General features: G+C 31.5%; 4 protein-coding genes across 9 annotated transcripts; 3 read left to right on the top strand and 1 right to left on the bottom strand.

Annotated features, from left to right (window-relative positions):
* The first annotated feature begins 343 nt into the window (after positions 1-343).
* LOC113873379 (uncharacterized protein At4g14100-like) lies at positions 344-5,029 on the top strand. 4 transcript variants are annotated; one of them, XM_027511487.1, is made up of 4 exons: positions 457-918; positions 1,120-1,305; positions 4,504-4,527; positions 4,572-4,706. In XM_027511487.1, the coding sequence occupies exons 1-2, from the start codon at positions 462-464 to the stop codon at positions 1,284-1,286; spliced, it is 624 nt and encodes a 207-aa protein (XP_027367288.1). In that variant the 5' UTR covers positions 457-461; the 3' UTR covers positions 1,287-1,305; positions 4,504-4,527; positions 4,572-4,706. The 4 variants fall into 4 exon arrangements, with proteins under 4 accessions (XP_027367281.1, XP_027367288.1, XP_027367304.1 ...); XM_027511503.1 differs by lacking the exons at positions 4,504-4,527; positions 4,572-4,706 and adding an exon at positions 4,930-5,029; XM_027511495.1 differs by lacking the exons at positions 4,504-4,527; positions 4,572-4,706 and adding an exon at positions 2,720-2,939.
* Positions 1,845-13,631, bottom strand: LOC113873368 (diacylglycerol kinase 4-like). The gene is made up of 12 exons (XM_027511468.1): positions 11,614-13,631; positions 11,139-11,261; positions 10,575-10,712; positions 10,396-10,481; positions 9,982-10,069; positions 7,047-7,122; positions 5,267-5,349; positions 4,941-5,011; positions 4,282-4,359; positions 3,980-4,067; positions 2,700-2,816; positions 1,845-2,182 (listed from the first exon to the last, which is right to left on the bottom strand). Exons 1-12 carry the CDS (start codon positions 11,959-11,961, stop codon positions 2,024-2,026), a joined length of 1,455 nt encoding a protein of 484 aa, XP_027367269.1. The 5' UTR covers positions 11,962-13,631; the 3' UTR covers positions 1,845-2,023.
* LOC113852379 lies at positions 12,882-13,793 on the top strand. Its single transcript, XM_027482603.1, has one exon. The coding sequence runs from the start codon at positions 12,882-12,884 to the stop codon at positions 13,791-13,793; it is 912 nt and encodes a 303-aa protein (XP_027338404.1).
* Positions 13,794-19,003: 5,210 nt separating this feature from the next.
* LOC113852980 (cyclic nucleotide-gated ion channel 17) lies at positions 19,004-24,446 on the top strand. 3 transcript variants are annotated; one of them, XM_027483408.1, is made up of 8 exons: positions 19,004-19,195; positions 19,487-20,012; positions 20,751-20,963; positions 21,158-21,459; positions 21,918-22,029; positions 22,536-22,772; positions 23,205-23,421; positions 23,491-24,370. In XM_027483408.1, exons 1-8 carry the CDS (start codon positions 19,167-19,169, stop codon positions 23,922-23,924), a joined length of 2,070 nt encoding a protein of 689 aa, XP_027339209.1. In that variant the 5' UTR covers positions 19,004-19,166; the 3' UTR covers positions 23,925-24,370. The 3 variants fall into 3 exon arrangements, with proteins under 3 accessions (XP_027339209.1, XP_027339208.1, XP_027339210.1); XM_027483407.1 differs by having other exon boundaries at positions 23,205-24,446; XM_027483409.1 differs by having other exon boundaries at positions 19,880-20,012; positions 23,205-24,443.
* The last annotated feature ends 97 nt before the right edge of the window (positions 24,447-24,543 follow it).

Here is a 24,543-nt window from a genome sequence, read left to right as displayed (position 1 = left end):
TGTATCATTTTAGATACAAATTATTTATATTTTTTTATTGACTTAAATAAAGATTTATTTATTTTTTTATTTCAAAGTAAAGATGTTTAATTTGATCTCTCACTCTTTAAAACAAGTCTTCTTAAATCTTTTTTTTGATATATACTCTTATCTAGTATTTATTAGTCTAACATCCAATTTGACTTATTTAATATAATGTAAAATTCATATAAATATATCTAATCAAAATATATAAGTTAATTTGAATATTATGTAAATAAAAAGACAAATTATTAATAAAAAAATCGTAAATCTTTAAAATCGAAAACCCAATTTAAGTATTTTTTATTTATCCTTCATCCACTCCTATCATCTAAACGTGAGGAGAAAAATTGTACACGTTTTTTGCTTTCTAAGTTGTAAAGTTCGAACCACTGACGAACAGGTGATTACTGGTTCTAAGAATGAAAGAGAAGCAGAGCATGGTGTGCATAAATTGTTTCATTGTTCTTCTCTGCCTCGGTTTTGCAAGTTGCAATGGTAATAGTTCAACTCCAACGCCAGCACCATGGCCAGAGCAATTTCACGCGCTGCTCTTCATGAACCTGAGCAGCACGCGCCTCCAACTGAGCGACTTATGGTATGACTGGCCCAAGGGACGCAACGTCAACATATTCCAGAAGCAGTTGACAGGGTTGCTCTATGACATTGAGTGGAACAACGGCACGTCGTTTTACTACACCCTCGGCCCAAATGCTGAGTGCTGGATCGCTGATTTCGAGGTTGGAATTCCCAGGCCAAATTTCCTCGACGGTGCCGTCTATCTTGGAACGCGTGTCACCGATGGCTTCCTTTGCAACCTTTGGGAGAAAGAGGACTTCATCTGGTACTACGAGGATGTCATCTCCAAGAGGCCTGTTCGCTGGGATTTCTACGACGGTATATTTATATATTATGCATACATACATACATACATACATCATTTTTTTAGTATATACAATTATCCATTGACACTTCCTAGTGAAGATTAAGCATCCACCATGAACAAGTCTTAAAACGTGGAGGAGTAATCAGGAATGACTCAACCTACAACCAAGTCTCTGGTATCAAACTTTATATGTACCATTGTTTTAATTGCAGGAATCCAATCACACGTGATGACGTTTGAGGTTGGTGCCGTTTTACCTGATTCAGTGATTCAAGCGCCTCCTTATTGTTTCACCCACAGTCATTCCTTGGGCTCAGATAAACACACATCCAAGAATCGTCTTCGCCACAGAATGTGGCCAACTCGTGAAATATGGTGAAATTATTAACTGTGACATTGTAAGTGCCTTTTGTAACTAATACCCACTTCTAAATAATGTTATTCAACGTTGGATCTTTTCTTGCCTCTCAACACTACATTCATCCTCAAGTATCTACATGCCTAATAAGATTCTGCTTAATTCAAGTCAAGTCAAAGAAAACTCATTTAAGGCGCAATGCTCGTATAGTCTCCTAGATTTCCCTTTGCATTTGTAACTCAAATGTTGATCACCTTATAATGAAAGAGAGAGAGAGAGAGAGAGAGAGTTACTCAAATCGAATCGAATAATCCAATATAACCATCATTGACCTTCAATATGAGCCCCTCCACTTCTGACATTTTAAAAAATCACTGATCTTTCACGGGGATGCATTTGATAAATATGTATAGACACACAAGAAAAGACAATGAGAGGCCATGCCAATTCCCTTCAACAAAATAGTTTGTAATATTATTGGATAAGATAATAAGGAAGGCATTTTGAGAGGTAAAATTTTTCCGTAGTTAATACCCAAAATTACATTGCAAAATATTCATTTTACACAAGAGAGTATAAACTCAGAAAGAATAGAGAGAGAAAGTGATATGTAGTCATGTGATAGAAAAAAGAGAGAGAGATAGAAAAGAAATAGAAAAGGATATGGGAAAGGTGTTATAAAAATTAGAAATCAATTAGATTACATATACACACATTGAATATCCTAGCTACGGAACAATCAACCATCAGAGAAAGAATCACTCTCCATTAATCATGAGTGACTGAAAGGGTTCCCTCTTTATTTCCACAAATGTGGAGAAGTCTTTGCTCATTGGTTGTTTCCATGGTTCTCCATCCATTTGCATGTACGCATTTTTCCATTCTCCACCTCTTACTTCCAGTCGAATTGCTGCTGCCTGATTTAGTATACATGCAAGTTGACCTCTATAATTAATTTCACCAATCGAAGGAGCAATTTCACGAATGTCAAAATTTTCTGATTACTACTACTACTGTATATATTTATGGAAACACATAATAGTTATTATTAGAATCATCAACTTATACAAGCTAAATGATAGAAATTGAATTAATGTGTCTTTCATGTCAGCAGATATCCTTTATAAATTTTACACTAGATACCTAAAACATTAACTGGTAAATTGGAAGTGTAGGAATACAATATTTAGTTCCATATTATTAGTTTTCTACTTGCAAATGAAGGTAATAAACTGAAATGCATCCCCAAAAGTAAGATTTTCAAATACAACAATTAATAGTCAAGTAAAAGAATTTTACTCAATTAATTAGAGTTTCTCTACCTCTCATACGCTCAGCATTGAGAAGACATTGAGTTCAGAAATTTTACAATATTGAAATTAAAAATTCATTCTAAATTGCAAAGAATAAACTATCTAAATTAACATGTGGTACCTGGGCTATGTGCTTTGCAGAAATCAATTCAACCATGACAAATGATGCATGCCATCCCTGCTTTAGACCAAATATTTCTAAGAGTCCGTCATCAACTTGTGCTTCAACAAAGCCTTTCTGGAAGTAAATTAAAAAGTGTTTCATTTATAGATATTTAAGAGTAGATAAAAACAAGTAAATTTTTTCAAGTAAACAAAATTCATATCCATCTAAAAATAATCACGAATCAATGGGTTATTGATAATTACCACAATCACATTTTCTACGCATAATATAATCACAAAGTAAATATGTGTGAAGTTAAAAATTATATTAGCTTATGTATACTACAAGATCCAAACTAGGAGTTCATTGCCAAATTCAATTATTAGCTTTCATACCAAACTAATTTGTTTTATGTTAATAACCATAAATCCTAACATTTGTTTTGTTGATTAAATTTTACATTAGAAATCTCTTATTATCAATTGTGAATATTCAATTAAGAATATATCGTACTTTTGTCCTTCTATTAAGTTAATACGCAATTTCGGTCCCTGACCCTACAATTTTTCACTTGACTTCAGTTTCCAAAACTTTCTAGAGTTATTACAACTTTTAAGCAAGTCCCTTCAGTCTCTTTTTTTTTTTTTTTTTTTTTTCATTTTTAACATAAAAATTTAAGCTTGTTATTGAAAAATTAGGGATTTAGAATAAATTTGGGGTATCAAATTATTTGAAAGTTTAAATCAATGAAATTTGATAGAATTTTAATGAAATTTGGTGGTTTTATAGATTGTGAGCTTAATATTTCAACAAAAGAATATATTAGTGATTCTCTAATTTTAAATAATTTTTGTTGTTTTGATTTATTGGTTTTGAGCAAAAAAGGGGTTCAAAATGGTTTAACTGGTTTTATTTTATTTTTGTAGAAATTGATTAGAAAATGAAGATTTTAAGGTTTTAGGTGGAAGATTATAACAAAATAAATTTTGATTGTAGAAATTAAAAACTTAGAGATTAAATTTAAGAAAGAATTATTAGATGATCAAAATCACAAATTAATTATTAGAGATACACAATTAATGGAATAGAATTTAAGCTGTTATAGGCATTGTTCATAATACCAAACAAAATTAAATGTAGAATAGATTATATATAAATAAGGATGAAAACATAATTTTACGAACTTTGGAAATATAAATATAAAATTTTTTTTACTCTCTTTAAAAAAATAAAAAGCAACACTTTCATAACATCACTACAACATTGTGTTATGAAAGGAAACAATAGTTCAATACCTTTTCTAAATATTCAGGTGTCAGATTACCCCATGGATTTCTTCCGCTTCCATAACTATGAAGATTTAAAACAACTATTGCTCTTACGCTGAAAGCAAAAGACATAACCTTGTTTAAATTCAGACAAACCAAAACCAGAAAAATAAAAAAGATTGTAATCACACTAATGTAATATGGAAGAATTTAGAAATGAAAACTAGAATATTGAAAATTAACAACGCCAAATTTAAAAGCATTGCCTTGTATACCATTTGATAATACATACTAATAAAAATTATTTGATACGAGATATATATATATACCTTGTAGGAACTGGAACTTGCTCCCATTCTGAGCAATTGACTTTTTTGACATGCATCCGCAAAATGTTCTTAAGTCCCCTATTTCAAGATTTTTTTAAAAGAATTTAGTCATTAAGAATGAAATCAGAATTTATTATTTTAGTTACTGTTTGGTGCTAAAAACAATAGAGGACTTCTAGAAGAAATGATCAATTAACTTAATGAACTCTAAAAATGTTATAGGCTTCAAGGGAAAATCTATTTCACATGAAGAAAATGCAACTAAAAACATAAACCAAAGAAGGTAAGACATAAGAGATAGAAAGATAGTGGAATTGTTTCCATCCGAATAGCCTGAACAAAATTCAAATCACTAGCAAAAGTTTGTCATGGGCAACAAACAAAATGATTTCTAAACAAAATGATTCCAAATTCTCTTGAAAGAAAAAAAAAAAAAAAAAACCATTGCCACGAAGGTAGATTTGCTCAATTTTTTGTGTTAATAAGACTTTGGAGGTAATTTCCTTTTTGTCGTTGCACTACTTATATAATATTTTCTTATTACAAAAAATGTGTTTCGCATAATGTGATATAAAACAAGAAGGAAAACTCATAACTAAAACTTATTTCCCCACTAATCTATCCCAAAGAAAGAGTGCATTAGTTAAGGTAAATCTGACCTTAAACCTGGATCACTGGTGCAAGGTGTGAAGAACCAGCCTTGAGTGCAGGAGTAACCGGAGTATATAATCTACATCCAAAAGGAAATCCATCTATTGGTCACAATCCTTTATTAATATCTACGATGGCATTTTAACAGACACAATTAATGGAAATTGTTGGACTAAGACATCAATGCAAACTAATGTATTTACAAATAAAGTTTTCTACCAAAAGAAAGTAGAAATAGATGAATATTTTCTGAAAAATGGTGCCATGAAATTGTCGGAAAAAAGATATTAAAAATAAAGAATATATATAGTTCATGCATTTTAATAATCAATACCTTATTTGCTATTGGACCTTGTGCAAGGTAAGGTTTTTCATTGCGTAAATGATGAAATCCATAAGCAACTTGGGCATCCATTCCTGTATAATGAAAAAGAAACAATTAAAAATGCAAATGTTCTATATACCTTGTTCTTGTAGCGTTGTTCTATCCTTCAAAATTACGAGGAACAAGACTATGTAATTCGATTCCTTATCAATATGCTCATGTGAAGTCACAAATTATTTTAATTAATCATCTTCTAAATATAAAAAAAAAGTGTTTTCAATTATCTTTTGGCGCTAAAAGTAATTAAATGCACCTATCATCTCTAATGACTCTAGAGCTATTATTGCAACTTCCGTATCAAGTAATAATAGCAACCCTTTTAAATGAGGTGGATAAAGACTGAAGTACTTAATATAATTTCTTGCTCTAAGAATCCCAGATCCATCAATACACTTGATATTACTTCTCTCACTATTAAAAAATGCACCTAAACCTTCCAATGATAACATAACTACTACATTTCATTTCACTTAAAAGCAGTAGTATGATTTAGTGAAACTTCTTGGACAACTTAAGGAGGTTTGGCTCAACCCTCTCATACTGCCAATATTGTTGTCATATCATGGTTGAATGCTGTTTTTTTCTCCTAATTCAAGTTTTTCCATCAGTGGCTACTGGATATATATTAATCACTTTACCAAATGGTTCTTAGGTTTATTTTTCTATTTAAGGCACTGTCATTTATTTTATTTTTATATGATTTTTATTATGTTTTATAGGTTCACGATAATATAATCTTTGTTACAAAGTAACTTCAGTCTACATTGTCAATTTCATCTTTCATACTAACACTTGTTTGAACAAGCAAAAATCTATAAGGATGCTAATTAGTTTAGCTAGTTTGCCAAATGGTTTATTTGTGCCCAATCTCTTTAAGAGACAATTAATTTCACAACAATTTTCTATTTGAAATATTTCATTAAATGATTCAAATTCTTGTCTTGTTTGGCAACTAAGATTAAGGACTTGCCACGCTCTGGTATGAAATTGATCTCAGTAAAATTTCCTTTTATTCCTCCAAGAACCACTGGTTACTCCTTATAATATTTTATCATATTGCTAAACAAAGGAAATTACTTCACTATATTAGTAAAGCACGATCTAATAAAATATTAGATTTGTTACACGTTAACGTTTGTAAACCTTATGTGGTTTTATCCTTGGACATAGATATTCTTTAACTTCTTTTTTATGATTTGACATGCTTTACTTGACTTATTTTAATAAAAAAAAAATAAAGCAAAACAATATATTTCTGATTTCCTATCTTACATAGAGAAACAATTTAACTTTAAACTAAAATGCACACAAAGTAACAATGGGACCGAGTTTCTGTTGGTTGATATTATTCTGTCAAGTTAAATATTTTGTTCACCGTTGTTTCTAATCCGCTATAAATCATACTAATGGCAAGAAGTTTGTTTAACTTTATAAAACCATTGTTTTAAGTTATTGAAAACTTAAATAGAACAGTTTGCATATCAAAATAGTGACAACATGCACAATAATAATAATTTAAAATCTACATTCATAAATTACAATGATAAATTAATAGTAGAAATAAAATAATTTGACTTTAATGCAATGCTTTGACAAGTTAACCTATCCTCTTGTCTCGTAACATATATAACTCCTTATGATTAAATTTAACTATGAGCATAAGGCATCGACTTGATAATAAAAAATCATTTTAGACGGTAACATACTACTAAATAAAAGTTAAAAATACCTATGCTGAAATAATTGTAGAACACGCCTTCATAACATATAACATTTTTAGGTAGTTCTCCCTCAACTTCTAAGCCCTGCAAACATATGGAACTTTATATATTAGAGCCAAAAAAATTGTACAAATATACTAAGTAAAAAACTTTTGAGTGACAAAATAACTAAAATTAAAAAAAGAAAGAAAGAATGAAACTACGTAAATAAATACTGTGTTACTAGATTTATTTATTGATGAAGGCTTACAAGTGGATTTCATAAGAAGACGAGAAAAACTTATTATTATTACACATACAAGATTTTACTTTAGTTGCATGATTTGTGTAAAGTAACCCACAATAATAAGATTAAAAATTATAAATTTTATCACTTGCTAGAACAACATGATGGATTGATAGTTAATATGACTTTCATAACAGTTAACTTAGACACAAAAATTTCTTAAAATAATTTCATATCAATTAACTTATTTGCTAGAGAATTTATGTTTGCAAACGAAATTATCAAATATTCCAGTATACTTACTATATTTAAATAAAATGTAAGAAAATAATTTAAAATTCTATCACTAAAAAAATATCATTACTAAAAACTTAAATGTTATCTTAACCTACAAATTTAACTATTAGTATATATATTATGAGTTTATAATGTATTATACTAAAAAATAATTTTTATTAAAAATATTAATATAAACTATCAATATATCAAATATTAGTATAATGCATTATTTGTTTATATAAATTTTTAAAACTCATATTAACAATTTACTTTAAATAAACAAAAAGTATATTAATAAATTAAGACGTTATTAACGCTTGACAACTTTTATTTGTACGTAAATAACAATTTTTGACAGTGTATTCAATATGGTTTTGATGTTTTAAGTTTAACTCTTAATGATGAATTTAAACATTCAAAAGTAATATGTTTTTATTGAAAAGGAAAATATTTGTTATATTAAAGATATAAGATTGTAATAATTATTTCATTTTTTAATAAATGTAAAAGCAAAACACCTTATCACTTGTGCTCTTGTCAGAAATGAGTATAATAAAGTATATGGCTATACGTTCATGAAAAAGCTAATCTAATATAATTATTTAAAATGAATGAAGATGAGACTATTAAAAAAATGATTGATAGATTTCAAACCATTACCAAATAGTCTTAAACCTTAAAAGAAGATGGATGAAGAAGATAAAGTCATAAAGGTTAGAGTCTTTCTAAAATCTAAAAATCCAAAGTCACAATCATTCATAAGGTTAAAAATGTGGGTTCTCTCAAAATTCATGAGATAGAACTCAAAGAGTCTTCTCATTATCTTAAGCTAAAGACAAAATCATTGCCCTAAAGTCAACCTTACACTCTAAAAAGCTATAAACTTACAAATACACTAAAAATTGAAAAATCTTTAAAGACTCTAACAAGTTTGGAGACAAGAATTTATCTCAAAATTCATGAGATAGAACTCAAAGAGTCTTCTCATTATCTTAAGCCAAAGACAAAATCATTGCCCTAAAGTCAAGCTTACACTCTAAAAAGCTATAAACTGATAAATCTTTAAAGACTCTAACAAGTTTGGAGACAAAAATAGAGAAGACAAACAAGTATCTTTCATTAGTTGATCTGTCAAGAATATATAAAAAAAAATGAAAAAGAGGTGAAGTCATGCAAGAGTAATAAACACTTTAAAGAAAGTTTTTCACAAAAATATAACAGTTTATTATGAATTTAAAAAAAAAAAATCTAACCACATCAATACAAATAATCTAAACTCTAAAAAAAATATATAACAAGGAGATTTTCAAGAAGAAGAAAATTAAATGTCTTCTATCAACATAGGAAGACATGAATGTAGTCAAAAGGCTATATTATACATTTGAACATACTCACATCTATCTAACATAAATATTATAGTGAATTAGAAAAAGTAACTAACGTATTAACCAAATTATAATTTGTATAAGAATTACTTCTTTAAGATTAAAATACTATTATCTTCATATATTTTAAACTCAAAATAAAAAAAAATTAAGTTCAAATCTCAAAATTAGAATCAAAATCGCTTCTTAGAAATAATTAATTTCAATAAAAAATTGATAAACTTATAAAAGATCTAGCTAGTTTTGATAATGGATGTCTAAATTGAATTTGATTTTAAAAAATGAAAGATATTTAAATGACAAATTCGATATTAAATATGTGTACAAAAAAAATCTCAAAAGATAAAGAATGTTACTTTACACTTTTTGTACCCTCTATATAATATATCTAACTGTTACCACAAAAAAGAAAAAAAAAAGGTCAAATACTCTAGAAACTAACAACAAAAGACAAAAAAATATATAAGTACCTAATAACCAAATTATTCCTTTTGCATTCTCAATAACAAGAAAATAAACACCTAAAGTGGTACCTAAACAATTATTATTTACAACACATGACGAGATAAGGTTCTTAGACTAGCTACAAACACTCGAATAACCTACTTAAAAATATATCGTCTAAAAAATTAGATGGGTCTGCTCTTTTTTACAATAATAAAAAAAAATATTATGATCTCTGTAAAATTGTATTAAAAGATTTAAATGATCAATGCGTGATATATTTATTTTTTTAAAAATTAAGATAAATAGATTTTATATAAAAGATTTGAGTGCGTGAATATAAGCTATAATATAAATTTTATTTAACTTGATTTCTTGTGTTTGATAATAATCCATTAATATATTTTAAAATATTTTTTTATAATTTGACATACTACTACAAAGACAATTACCTAGTTGGTCACCATCATTGTAAGTATTGTGAAAATCATATGCTTAATTATAATAACATTGTCAATGTCACAATTCGAAAAAGAAGAAGAAGAAGATGCTAACCAATTGATAATATGAGTAGCTAAAATAAATGTGATAGAGAAAATGGATCAAAACCTCGTCAAGAGTGAACTCTTCTGTATTCTTCAAAGAATGTGGTGGATTTATTATTGTGCCTTCTGGCATTGAAAGAGAAATGCGCCAACTGTATAAAAAATTAACAAGAAGTTATATATAATTGACGTATGAATTATAACAATTGTTTTAAATTGTATTTAATTACAGATGTGAATAATTAATGAAAATTAAGATTGATGCGGTAACAATTGCAATTTTATGCAATTGTTGGACCATTAGATTAGTTGTGATAATATTGCAAACCGCAATCTAAAATCAAGATTATCATTGTTACAATTGCCTCATAGTTGTGTTGCAACTGATAACTTATTGAAAAATGAACTACTTTTTGGCATAGACCAACTTTAATAATCTACCGTAGTTGAGCATGCAAAATTATACGATAATATATACCTATCCAAACGACAAATTGGACCAATACAAGCCTTGTAAAGACTTCTCTTACTAGCTGCTTTCCATGAAAATGGAAATGAACCACCCTGGTCACAAATAATATATCAAAATTAAAATATTATTTAGCATTTTATACAAAATTCATCAAGTCCAACGTTTTCAAGGTTACGAGTTCTTACCCAACCAAAACTCCTAGACAGGTCATTGCCTGTGCCAAGTGGTATTATCCCTACTGGAGGAACTGGCACCCGACCTTGTTTGTGCAGTTCTGCGAGACATCCTAACACCCACCCAACTGTACCATCTCCTCCTGCTACCTATCAAAACAATTTCTTTAATCAATTTTACTTATTTCTTTTACTTTCTGATGGAGGGAAAAGAAAATAGTTCATAGTAGCTTGAGAGATATCTCCCTTTACTCGCATATGTAATTCTAACAATTAATTCATTGAAATTTTACATTCTTAGCGACTAAAATGTGTCATACCTAAATTTTCTAAAGAAGAATTAAAAATCTATTAAAAATAAAAAAGAATGTAACAATTAATCCTTGAATTACAATTGATTTTTTTTTAAAATCTATAAAAATAAAAGGCATGCGCAGTTAGGGGAGACCGAAACATGATTATTTGTACTGTAATATTGATAGCTTGTGAAGTTAAGAAAACCCAACGACCTTGCATTTATCAAGTGAAGCAAAATAATTTTAACACACCTATGAACAATTTATATAGTGAACATACCACAATCCTTATTCTTTCACGAGTTTCTTTGGCACAAGAATCGCCAAAACAAGACAACATCTCCAAGCAGCCTAACCCATAACGGATAAACTCAACAGGCTTCACATCTGATAAATCAAAGACCTGTGATGCAACTTGACATCAATCATAATAGCCTGAATATATTGAAAAACTTCAGCAATAATGCAACAATCAAGGCTAATGATACACTTTCAATTAATAAAGCGCAACAAGAAAAATTGTAATCTACAATTGATAAAGGTGGCTACTTCTTTAGACTTTAATAGTATGTAAATCCATTGTTACGACATTGACCTTATCATTATAAAATTAAAACTGCATCATAGCAAAAAGTATATTAAAAGAAAACAAGAAAAATATGAACGTGGTCCGTGTAATGTTCTTTAAATTATGGATAAAAATGAGAAAACATTTTAATCTGTTTTAATTAAAATAAAGAAAGGAAATGATATACCTGTTCCTCACTGATGAGATGTTGCAACCGCTCTTTGAGGAGCGAGCCGTGGCGGCCACCGCTACGAGGATTGATGAAAACTATCATAGGTGTGGAGGGTGCAACCACGTTCTCGTCGTCCATTCTGCGAATGCTACAACTCTTGCCAGCGGTGGGATCCTGAAACTGAATGGAATCACGCATTGCAATTCGCAGGTATTTTGGCATTGTCAACTTTTGTCTGAGCTCCTCTTTGCTAATTCCGTGACAACCTGAGATGCCACATCCCCGAAATGACTCCACAATCGACAATGACTTTGTTGTTGTCTTGCTTGTATCTCCTGTCGTCGATGATGACGGCAAGTTCATTGTTTTTGCTTTGATCCAATTCAGGAGGAAAAAACTATTGGATCTGACGTATTAATTTATCCAATGCATTTGTTGAATAATAACACATATACAATAATTTATCACACTAAATAACATATTGGGGTGTTTCTGTCTGGAGCATATGTAAATGCATTGATGAGACAGAGAGAAAGGTTAAATGAAATGGCGTGAGATGGGTGGTTGGTTTATTTGTTTCTAGTTTATGGACATATTGAGGTGCTGCTTGGCCTGGCTTTAGGCTAAGAACAACGTCGAATAAAGGTATTCTGTTTCAAAAGTGTGGTTCCGTTCTTTGTTTTTGTGGTTTTTCATATGTACTCGTGGCTAGTAATAAATCCATCCCACCTACTCGCATAATCACGAAAATGCTCCTCATGTATGACAAGAAAACTTCAAATGTATATAAATTTAAAATATTTCAATCAATAAAACATCATGCATGAATTAGACACTAGTTATATGTGATAGTATGACAAAAATAATTTGCATTGCATGGTTTATGCTTGTGAAACAAGAACGTAGAATATTATAGTAAATAATTATAAAATAACAAATTAAAATATATATAATTTAAGAAAGCATGTGATCAAGTAAAAAAAAATAAAAATATTGGAGTACAATATTAAATTAAACCATGTAGTATAAAAGAAGGAAAAACAATTCGAAAGATAGAGAAAGTTACATATATAACAATTATAGCTTTTCTATAAAAAGTATATATTATTATTTAATCATGAATATGAATAAAAAAAAGAAAAAAGAACAGTTGTGGGGGTCTTGTCAATGAAAGATAAGAGGACAAAGAAATTGAGACCTCCCATGTGGTGATGGGTGTTTCCACAAAAAGGAGTAACAATTGAAAACCTCAACGAGAGTGGGATTCAATTCAATGTGAGAAGATGTGGGATGCAATATGGTGTTGTATTTCCCCACTAAAGATACTAATCGACTCTCTCCGTTTGCTAAACACCAACAAACTCCTCTTTTCCTCAATCCTCTGTTTCGCAACGCTTCCTCTCTCCTTTCTAACCTTCACTCTCGCAATCTCCACCCACACCCTCGCTTCCCACATCTACCATCTTGAAGCCGTCGCACGTGCGGCCTCCACCCGTGTCGAGGCCACCCATGTTTGGCACGAGTCTCGTCACGACGCCGTTTCGCTCCTCCGCACCAGAGCCCTCTTCTCCCTCCTCTGCTTCCCCCTCTCCCTCGCCGCCGCCGTCTCCTCCATCCACGCCGCCGTCTCCGCCGTCCAAGGCAAAGCCGTCACCGTCAGCTCCGCCGTCAGGAACAACTGGAAGCGCCCCGCCGTCACCGCCATCTTCGTCTACGCCATCCTGCTGGCTTTCGCTCCCGTGGCACGTGTCCTCGGCTCAGCGTTCGTGTCGCCTTGGTCTCGGGTTCTGGTTCGGGCACTGGGTTCGGGGGCTGAGGTGTACCTGATGGCGGTGCTGAGCCTGGGCCTAGTGGTTTCCGTTGCGGAGGAGCGGTTCGGGTGGGACGCTATTCGGGTCGGGTCGGGTTTGATGCAAGGAAGGAGGTTCTGCGGGTGGTTCCTCTCCGCTTTGTTGGTTTTGGTTTCGGGTTTAATCAATGGGAAGGTGCAATTTTTAATGGAAAATCAGAACTCGGAGATTGGTGTTTGGGACAAAACTCTTCTGATGTGTTCGTATGCGTTGGTTGTGCTTCTTAGTTATGTGATTAATGCTGTGTTTTACTGTGATAGCAAAAGACGACTTGGGATTAAGGAAGCAGATGCAGAAGCTGATGGTGATGATCATGATTGCGTTTCCCTTTCATCCTCTCTGTAATTTTCCTTTTTTTTTCCTTAATTATTCTTTCTTTGTTATTATCCATTCTGTACACTACATGATGTAATTTTAGGTCCATATTCCTTGACCTTTTTTACTGTAGCCACCTTGTTCATGCCTCTTCTTTTTCCTTTTTCTTTTATTTATGATAAAATTGAGGGGCATTCGGTGTACTTTCTAAGAATACTATAAAATATTTTATATTTAAAAGCTTATAAAATTTTATTTTCTTATCAATACATTTTAGTTATGGTCACTAAGTAGTTCTTTAAATTGAAATTTAAAAATTAATACTATATCATAATTCTTTTTTCTCATCAACTTTTTGGTTCCAAACTTTGTATATATTGTCACGTACTCTACCAAAGGGTTTCTCCTCTTTCATGAATTTTCCCTTATTGCCACTTGAAATTCATTCAATGATACTATAAAGACAAGGAGAAGTCATTGGATGAAAAAGCAACTTTTGGGTGATACAAAATATCAACTCTAAATTCAAATCTCTAATCTCAATACATTTTGTCTCTACTTCAATGGAATTTATCCTCCTAAGAAGGGCATCTAATGGCCTCTCATATCTCAAGCAAGGGAAGTAAGTTTTCTTGGTATCCGGTTTATTTTTAGTTTAGGCAAAAATTGAACTTTCAATTTATTTTTTGCTTAAGCAAAAATAAGTTATTTTTGTTTAAAATTATAACAAAATAGTTTAAGCTAATTTTCATAAAATAAATAATTTAAGCAGAAAAAAAAAAGTTTAAACAAAAATGATAAGCTTAAGTGAAAAATAAATAAAGAGCTTTAATTTTTACTTAATCTTCTTTTTTTTTCTCCTTAAATCTAACATTTTTTCCTCAATTTTTATATTTAACCCTCTTTAACCTTTATATTTAACTTTTTTTTTTCTTTTTAACTCTCTTTTCTTTCAATTTCATACCTAACTTCTCTCCTCCTCTTCTAATTCTCACTTCACCTAATACTTATCTTTTTCTCTTTTCTCTATACTCAATTCTTCACTTTTTTCTTCCTCCATCGCCACTACTGTACCACGTGCTCTTTTTATCTACATCCATTTTTAGTCCTCTTTTTTTTTTCTACACTCAACTTTTATATTTTCAAATACGTAAAATTCGCTTAAGTTAAAATATTTTGCTTAAGCAAATATGCACAATTCGCTTAAGCCAAGCTAATTTTGCGTAAAAAAAATTTGGCAATAGAGGAAAAGAAAAGTGAAGAGTTAAGTATAGAAAAAAGAGGGAGAGATAGGTATTGGGTGAGGTGAGAATGAGAAGAAGAGGAGAGGAGTTAGGTATGAGGTTGAAGGAAAAGAGAGTTAGGAAAGAAAGAGAAAAGTTAGGTATAAGAGAAAGAAAAAAAGGTTAAATATAGAGATTAAAAATGGTTGAATATGAAGGTTGAGGAGAAAATGTTAAATTTAGGGAGAGGGAGAAGAGAAGATTGAGTGAAAATTAAAGATCTATCTATTTTTCTCTTAAGCTTATCATTTTTCGCTTAAGCTATTTATTTTTTGAAAATTAGCTCAAGCCATTTTGTCATGATTTTAAGCAAAAATAATTCATTTTTTGCTTAAACAAATCTTTTCATTTAAGCAAATTTTTTTGCTTAAGCAAAAAATAAACTAGAAGTCCAGTTTTCACTTAAACGGAAGACAATTTGGATCCACTTTTTTGCTGCATTGTTAAAATAGATAACTAACTTTTACCGCATATTTTACATGTTTAATATAATATTAATGATAATGGTAATATCTTCTTAATCTTTAATGTCCTGTGAAAATTATCTTATTTTTCTCTTTTCAAATTATTCAACCTTAGATATAATAAAAAATATAGCTGAAAATTTGAAATTAATTAATTTTTAAAATATTTAAATTTTATGTATTGAAAACAATAATATTAATAATTTATGTGCTCATACAACAAAATAAGTAAGAAAATCTAAATATTTATTAAAATATTTTTTTATCTTAATCTAATTATTTAGATTTATGTTTTATTTTCTGTTTCAGAGTCATAATTTTAATAATTTATGTTCAAATAAGAATTTAATAAAATTTTAAAAGTCTTTTAATAGAATAAAATATATTTTCATCCTAATATTATTTTTAGTATATAATTAAAAAACTATAAAAAATATAATATTAATATTTTGATCAAATACTACATAAAATAAAAAATTGTCTGAACTAAATTTGTTTTAATCTGATGATAAAAGTTAATAAATTGTGCTTAAATAAGTTTAAAAAATATGAAAAAAATATTTTATAAAAATAAATATTTTCTACCTTTATCTGATTATTTTAGCAAAGCTTAAAATATTGTTTGTTAAACTTAAAAAGTTAAAATGTCAAATTTTCTTTTCAAATACAGCAAAAATAAATAAAATATTTTTTCAAATATTTTTTTATTCAATTAAGTGTATAAATTGAAAACTAAATTATTTTAGGTTTAGTTGATATAAGCGAAAAATATGAATATAATTTTTATTTTATATTTATTCTAAAATGTTGTGTATTGAAAATGAGTGAAGACATTTTCAATCTTAAATATATATTTAAAATTTTGAATTTTTATTTTACTTTAAAATATAAAATTTAATTTCATTTAATCATCATAAATATTTTGACAAAGAATTAAAAATACACTATTTTAACTTCAACGTAACAGCGAAAATTAAAATAATTTAAAAAAAGATTTATTCTAAAATAATTATTTAAGAGATTAAAAATATTTTTTTAATTATTCTATTGTATTTTTATTCTAGAATATGATGTTATATATATATATATATATATATATATATATATTAAATTTAAATACATAAAATTTAAAAGAATAATATTGATGATAAGCGGTAGTTATTCAACCAAACTTAAATATTTTAATATATTTATATTGATGTTTTTAATTTGTATTTGGTTTATCTTAATAAAAATTTGTAAGGATAGACTATATATATATATATATATATAATTTTTGCAAAAAAACCAAAGTCTTTTTAAGATAAAATGGTTAAAGATGTCATAGATGTCTTTTGCCTTGAGACCTAAAAGTAAATATTGAGAAATCTCATTATTTTTAATTGCTTTGGAACAATTTGTAGTAGAATATTGTTTGCTTGTTCCTTTACACTCATTTAGAACTTAATTGATGCCAAAGTTAGTTGATGTTAGTTACAAATTTAGTTAATTCTCTTGTAAATTGACATCAACTTCCATAAGCCTAAACAAGGTAATTGGGTGGTTATGCTCACACACTTGTTCAAATGTGGCGTTCATTATCTGGCCCAACAAAATCACTCTCAAGTTTAATGTTGTTACAATAGTTTGAATTCAGACGCGTTTTTTAGCTCATCACGTTGACCTTGAAAAATCATTGATGAAAGAAGCGCGTGAAAAAGCTTTGTATAAAGTATGCCCCTGCCCGGGCTTAATCAGAGCCCCATTCTGAAAATTTAGCGTAGAACAATTCACCCTTTAGTTATCCAAATGTCTTTGGCAGGATTCCTGAGAAACCTCCAAGAAATCTACACTAAACATAAGCTCATCTCCTCCATCTTCTTCTGTCTTTTGATCATACCTCCCACCTCCTTCTATACCTACTATGCCACGGGGCATTTATCCACTCTTTTTCTCAAAAACCACGAAGACGCCAACAACCTTATTGCCACATCATTTCATTATATCAGAGTTGTTGCTCAAGTTGAAGGCTTTGCCGTTCTTGGAATATCTCTGTTTTTCTTGTTAACACCACTGCTCGAAATCTTAGCCTCACATAAAATAGACCCAAGAGCGGATTTGAGCTTCAAAAGCCTAGCGTTAATAGTGACTAAACCGGCGAGAAGCTTAATTGTTACATGGTTCATCGTAAGGCTCCTTAAATTGGGTTATATATTCTTAGGAATACTGCTTGTGTTCCATCAAGACATGATTTTTATCAATTCTAGTAGCCACGAGCAACCTCAAATTTGTGCCTTACCCGGAAGTGGCACAATAATATTGGTTTTAGGAGGGGTCCTCTACTTCGCATATTTCGGCATATTTGGGAATTTGGCACTTGAGATTTCGCTGCGTGAAGGGATTAGTGGAATAGAGGCATTGGGGAAGGCTTCCCAGCTCTTGGAGGGGAAGAGAAAGCTAGTTGGATTTGTGGTGAATCTTGTACTTGGGGTCGTATCTGTTGGGTTGTTTGTGGGGTATGAGTACTTCAACACATGTTCCAATTCCAAACCTGGGAAAAGCATCATGTTGAACATATGGCATGGTATATGTCAGGTTGAGTTTTACACATGGACATCCTTCTCAATCTTATATTTTATTTGCAAGAAGGCTCGCGGAGAAACAACGTTTCAACCCCAGGGGAGCTTCAAACGCATTCTGCTCGAGGAGCTTCCATTGGTTACCAGCAGTGCTCAGATGGAATAAATTTGGAAAGAAATCGAGATAACCATTGCAACTAATTAAATAGTATGAATGTCGATTATGAATTTTAATTTTATAAATTAGGAGTAAAGAGTGAAAGCATTTCGATATTTAATTAAAATGATGTTTTATTGTCGAATTGTTGTTTGTATTTAGTAATAAAAGTTTTATTGTGATGAGCACAAATATCAATATAATTGTATGCAATGGTTTTATTATATATATATATATATATATATATATATATATATATATATGCAGATATTTTGTCTAACATTCTCGTTTTTGCCCTGTGTGGGGTAGAAATGTTAACTTAGGTAGAAGTGTGTGGTGGATGATAGCATAAGAAAAGTGTGATGGAAGACTTATGACTGTGATGTTCTCTAATAAGTTTCAACATTTTAGAAGTGGATTGATGTCAAATACTTGTGAATTATGTAATGCTATGTTAGCTTTTTGAGGAATGAAGAAAGGTTTTATACCTAAAATGACTTTCAAAAGGTTTTATACCTAAAATGACTTTCAACCTCCATCGAATATTTCTTTATATATATAAATTAAGTTATATATAAGTGTGAAGCAGAAAAACTAAAAAAAAAAAAAGTAATGTCGCAGGGCAATAGGTCAAGAATTTCAACAAAAGTCAGTAGAATGGGCCCACCACGAGGTTAGAGAAGGACTATGAGGAGGTTTTCTTATGCTATTTTAATTAATAATAAATAAATAAACTTAACAAACGTTAAAAGCTCAAGTCAATAGTTGTTGACTAATCGTCTACAGATGCAGCGCTGTGGTTCTTCCAGGTCTGGGGCTGCGGTTTCAAGGCCTCCTCAGTGAAAGATCTCCACTCCGTTCGACATCTGATTCTGATTCCATTTTTGCATTTCTCGCTATGTTAGGGTTTTAAAGGCCCTATTTCCAGCTCCTTCTTTCCCATGGAGTTGAAAAGGGGCAAGCTTGTTAGGTATGTCTCTGTATTTATTATTATTATTTTTTACTTATTGCGAATCCATCATCAACTGATTGTCGGAGCTTGAAGCTTCCTTGATGAACTTCTCCTTCACAATGCATCAATTTCAACACAAAAATTTTCATTTTTTTATTTATTAATTTTGGTTCTTGCCTGGTACTATCTCAAGCTAACGTATTATTCTATATGAAATTAATAAATTTTTCTTATTGAACAACAATCATTATTTCTTGTCTTTTTCATTTGAAATCGTTGTCATGTATGTTCTAAAATTTGACAATTAAGGTTCTACTCGGATGGCAAAAAGCATAAAGAACCATTGTGGGGAGCAACTGAACCATCAGCGCTTAAACCTAGCAATGTGCTGCCATTAGGGAAAAATAGAATTGCTGAAACATATAGAGTTGGAGGATCCAAGGTATTCCCGGAGGATCATGAGCCATGGCGGAAAAGGATACTTGACCCGGGTAGCGAGATTGTGTTGAAATGGAACCGGGTTTTCATAGTTTCATGCTTGGTCGCTCTTTTTGTTGATCCATTGTACTTTTATTTGCCTAGTGTGATAGAAAGTACAAGGTCTTCATGTGTGAGATCGGACCTCACGTTGCGCATTGTTGTGACCTTTCTTCGCACTATTGCGGACATTTTTTATCTGTTGCACCTGATAATTAAGTTGAGGACAGCATATGTGGCACCGAGCTCGCGAGTGTTTGGTAGGGGTGAACTTGTCATGGACCCAAAAAAAATTGCAAGGAGATATTTCAGATCTGATTTCTTCATTGATTTTATCGCCACACTACCTTTACCTCAGGTGTGTTGTTCTATTGTGGCATCATTTGATCTCTTAAGTAGTATATACTGCAAAATTCTTGGCAATCAATTTTGATTTCTGCAATAAAAATGAAGATAAAGTAAATTAGGAAAACTATTTAACACAAAAATTATCTTGGGGTAGATTTTTAGTCTTTGTAACTAATTTTGTGCATTGTAACATTTCCACCATATTGCATTGATGTAATAGATAAAGCTATCCATATTGGTTTTAACCCCATATCCATCCTGCCCCAATATCCAAAACTAAGGTCATGAATCAACTGAGCATGCTTCCAACTAAAAGGATTCTCATTTGATCTTCTATCTCTTGATCACTTTTAGATGGCCCAGAAAATGTAATAGCATTATTCTCCTAATCGTGGATTTGGCTTATGACCTGCTGTACTTTTTGCACGAAAACTAACTAATAAAATCAAGATTCTAATTTTGTTGCTTAAAGCTTGAGGCTACCTCTAGAATCCGAGGAAGTTCAATCTGACTTGGCATCTTAGCATCTTACTGTAATGCATATAGACATACCTCTTAAAATTGGTGGAAAGAGTCTGAAACATGGTTAACTAAGATGATTTGAGGCCTGTGTGAACATTTTCTGTTTCTCTGCGTTGTACTTAAGTTATATAAACAGAGTAGTTCAGTTAGTTTAAATTTTAGAAGTCTTTTGCAGGTGAGGGATATAGTCATATAGATAATAGCTGACTGAACTTTTCTCTTTCAGATGGTCATCTGGTTTATTATACCAGCAACAAGAAGCCCTCAAACTGATCACAAGAATAATGCTCTTGCATTGATTGTTTTGCTACAATATATTCCAAGGTTATATTTGATTTTTCCATTAAGTTCTCAAATAATCAAAGCAACAGGAGTGGTTACGAAGACTGCGTGGGCAGGAGCTGCGTATAATTTGCTATTGTATATGCTAGCTAGCCATGTATGTAGTTTTGATTGGTTTTATGCTTTCATTGTAAACAATATTTCTCCCTCTCTCTCTCTCTCTTACACGCACAGAAAAACAGAGAGAGAGGGAGAGAAATATGCACAACATTTGTCTAAACTCTTTCAAACTTATTCGAGTAAGTTTAATTTTCTTCTATAACAATAGATGTCTCTATTTTGTTGTTGCAGGTTTTAGGGGCAGCTTGGTATCTTCTATCTGTGGACAGATACACTACTTGTTGGAAATCCTATTGCAAAAAGGAACGTAGCCCTGATAATTGCTTTCTTTACCTAGACTGCAGTTCTTTGAATAATGAGCTACGCAAGATATGGGCAAATAGTACAAATGTGTTTAGCAGCTGTGATCCCAGTAATGATGATATCAACTTTAAGTATGGAATATTTGAAAATGCAGTAAAGAAACATGTTGTCTCGTCAAGCTTTATACCAAAATACTTTTATTGTTTATGGTGGGGTTTGCAGCAATTAAGGTATGACTTGGTACTTCAATAAGTATTGAAAATTGATTTTACAAATGGTGCATTTGTTTAATTCATGTTGTACTGAAATGGTTCACTTTCTGATTTACTTCATCTTTAAAAGATAATGCTTACTGCAATATTTGTGTTAATAAAATTGAAAGGTTTAAGATGCAGCAGGAGAGAAAAGAGATTGTAGATACTTTGAATAATATGAAATTATTTTCGTATGAGATGGTGGCAAGCTTTTTTTAGGGTAAAATAATCAAAATAAAATATGCATTAAGTTGGTAAAAGGGATGAGAGGCACTCATATGTAATGGATAAGAATACTATAAGATGCTGACTCTAAATATAGACTGAAATTTTGTTCGTGGCAGGGAATTGATAGTTATCTCTTAAATATATGTTAGAGGGATGATATTGTTTGTTAATGCTTATTTTTTTTAATCCTCTTTGCTTTGTTTCAGTTCTTATGGGCAGAATCTAGAAACTAGCACTTTTATTGGAGAAACATCATTTGCTATTGTCATTGCCATCTTGGGTCTTGTATTATTTTCCCACTTAATTGGCAACATGCAGGTATTTTCCTATTTTTTGTTTTCCGCCTTTTTTCATTTATAATTAATATCTAAATTAACAGTATTAACTATGTCAAATTTGAAACTCTGGTAAATGTCTGTGGCACTTAATGACACATATTTCCTTTCATGTTTCATTTGTTAGTTTTCTAGTATATTTGTTAGAAAGATATCTATGTCCTAGTATATCTTGTTAAACTGAATATTCTATGTTTTCTGATGTCATTTATTGTAAAGGATATATTCTGAAGAAAACTACTTTATTAGTTACCAAGTTCATGTATAGAGAATAAAGAATGAAAATTATCTCGATTTTCTGGGATTTTTCCCATCTCGGCATTTTAACAAAGACATATATACATGCACTACTTATTCTGTTGTTACACAACACAAGGCCAAATAAGCTGTTAGACTTGTTTTAATTAGCAATATACTTGTATAATAGGGTGCTTAGGTTTTTTAAATTTTACAGTTTGATTCTGCTTTTGGGTTGTTTCTTTGGTGTAGACATATTTGCAATCAATTACTATAAGGCTTGAGGAGTGGAGACTTAAGCGAAGAGACACAGAGGAGTGGATGAGGCATCGCCAACTACCTGAAGATTTGAAAAGTCGTGTTAGACGATTTGTTCAATATAAATGGCTTGCTACTCGTGGAGTTGATGAGGAAACCATTTTACGTGCATTACCAGCTGATCTTCGTCGTGATATCCAACGCCACCTGTGCTTAGACCTTGTTAGACGAGTATGATCTGTGCTGATAGTTTTAGGTTCAAGAGATTCTTCTTATTTAATAGTAAAGGTCGTGATGGTTTTACTTAAATGTATGGTATCTCTTTACAAACCCTCCCATGCTCACTCCCAATTTGGGGGATAATAGACCATTGCTTGCACATTTCTTCCAATTGTGCCACAGCCTGGTATTTTATGATTACATGTAATAGGAGCCCTGTGATATATAGGTTTTCACAAAATGCTTTACCTGTCGTTCAAATTATCTTCATGCGTCTGAGATGGCATTAGCATCTGTAGGCTTCTTATCATAGGAAAAGTTGAATGAACGGAAGTTGGGTTGGAAGATTGATTTTCTATTGATGCCGATAAACATTGTAATGATAATAAGCATCAAATTTACTTTATTATAAGGATTTAACATATTCTCTTCCTATGTTTTTAGGTTCCCTTCTTCTCTCAGATGGATGATCAGCTTCTGGATGCAATATGTGAGCGGCTGGTGTCATCTCTAAGCACTCTAGGCACCTACATTGTTCGCGAGGGTGACCCTGTGACTGAAATGCTTTTCATCATTAGAGGTAGGCTGGATAGTTCAACAACAAATGGTGGTCGGACTGGTTTCTTCAACTCAATCATTTTGAGACCTGGAGATTTTTGTGGTGAGGAACTGCTTTCGTGGGCTTTACTCCCGAAATCAACCATTAATTTGCCTTCTTCAACTAGGACAGTTAAAGCCCTAAGTGAGGTTGAAGCCTTTGCTCTTCGGGCTGAAGACCTCAAATTTGTTGCTAATCAATTTAGGCGCCTCCACAGCAAGAAGCTGCAGCACACTTTTCGATTTTATTCCCACCATTGGAGGACTTGGGCAGCATGCTTTATACAGGCTGCTTGGCGTCGATATAAGAAAAGGATGTCTGTGAAGGACCTCAGTTTGAGGGAATCCATTCCCTTAGACGAGACTATAGCCAGCGAGAGGGAACATGAGGAGGACTATCCTGCCGGTTCAAATTCATCTCAGGCTAAATTGAACCTTGGGGTTACAATTCTTGCCTCGAGGTTTGCAGTTAACACACGAAGAGGAGCTCTGAAGATTAAAGATGACATGCCTCAGTTACGGAAGCCTGAAGAACCTGACTTTTCTACAGAAGCCGATGATGATTAGTTCTTATTCAGAGGCATTTGGCTTCTCAGATTCAATGGGAACTTGCATGCTATTCAGTATGGATGATGATTCTGTAGGTCTTACAAATCCTGCATATCCCTCTGCCATGATGACTCATGCCGGTTATTGTTGATTTTTTTTAATGAGTAAGATAAAAGGGGGAAATAAAAGGCTGGGCCAAGGGAACGGTGATGGTGGGTTTCCTATTGCTCAGTTGCGTATATCCTGATGATATGTATCTTAAGCAATCTTCATCCTGTCGGGCTAAGTATGCCTCAAACCCCTGTTTGATGGTCCCCAATAGATGAAAGGTAGGAAAGAAGGGGCAAAATGTATCACTTAGTTTTTCTTGTATTAATCATGTTACTTAGCCATTAAGTTCAATATGGTGTTTTGAGTTCCCAATAGTCTAGTTGGTAACGTCTTTGTTAACACAAATAGGGTGTCTGAAGGTCGTGGTTTACATAGTACCTTGTGAACTTGTATGCTATTATTACTTTATTTACAAATTAGCAATTTGTCTACCTGAGACTTGTCGAAGCGGAGACAACTGTTTGTTAAGTCCAGCTGTGACCAACCAAGAACAAGGTTAATTAAATGCTGCAGATGTAGTTTTGAT

This window comes from Abrus precatorius, unplaced genomic scaffold, assembly GCF_003935025.1.
Source record: "Abrus precatorius isolate BTA unplaced genomic scaffold, Abrus_2018 Scaffold10, whole genome shotgun sequence".
NCBI classification, from domain to species: domain Eukaryota; kingdom Viridiplantae; phylum Streptophyta; class Magnoliopsida; order Fabales; family Fabaceae; genus Abrus; species Abrus precatorius.
Note: the sequence above shows the minus strand (reverse complement) of the source record. Positions and strands in the feature narration are given on the sequence as shown.

Excerpts from the sequence above, each read along its gene's own strand:
- LOC113873379 (XM_027511480.1), top strand. The coding sequence starts at position 444 with ATGAAAGAGAAGCAGAGCATGGTGTGCATAAATTGTTTCATTGTTCTT. Across the intron at positions 919-1,119 it reads TCGCTGGGATTTCTACGACG|GAATCCAATCACACGTGATG; the intron begins GTATATTTATAT and ends TTTTAATTGCAG.
- LOC113873368 (XM_027511468.1), bottom strand. The coding sequence starts at position 11,961 with ATGAACTTGCCGTCATCATCGACGACAGGAGATACAAGCAAGACAACA. Across the intron at positions 4,068-4,281 it reads CAAGTTCCAGTTCCTACAAG|CGTAAGAGCAATAGTTGTTT; the intron begins GTATATATATAT and ends TTTTGCTTTCAG. Across the intron at positions 2,183-2,699 it reads CTGCAAAGCACATAGCCCAG|GCAGCAGCAATTCGACTGGA; the intron begins GTACCACATGTT and ends ATACTAAATCAG.
- LOC113852379 (XM_027482603.1), top strand. The coding sequence starts at position 12,882 with ATGTGGGATGCAATATGGTGTTGTATTTCCCCACTAAAGATACTAATC.
- LOC113852980 (XM_027483407.1), top strand. The coding sequence starts at position 19,167 with ATGGAGTTGAAAAGGGGCAAGCTTGTTAG. Across the intron at positions 19,196-19,486 it reads AAAAGGGGCAAGCTTGTTAG|GTTCTACTCGGATGGCAAAA; the intron begins GTATGTCTCTGT and ends TTGACAATTAAG. Across the intron at positions 20,964-21,157 it reads TGTATATGCTAGCTAGCCAT|GTTTTAGGGGCAGCTTGGTA; the intron begins GTATGTAGTTTT and ends TTGTTGTTGCAG.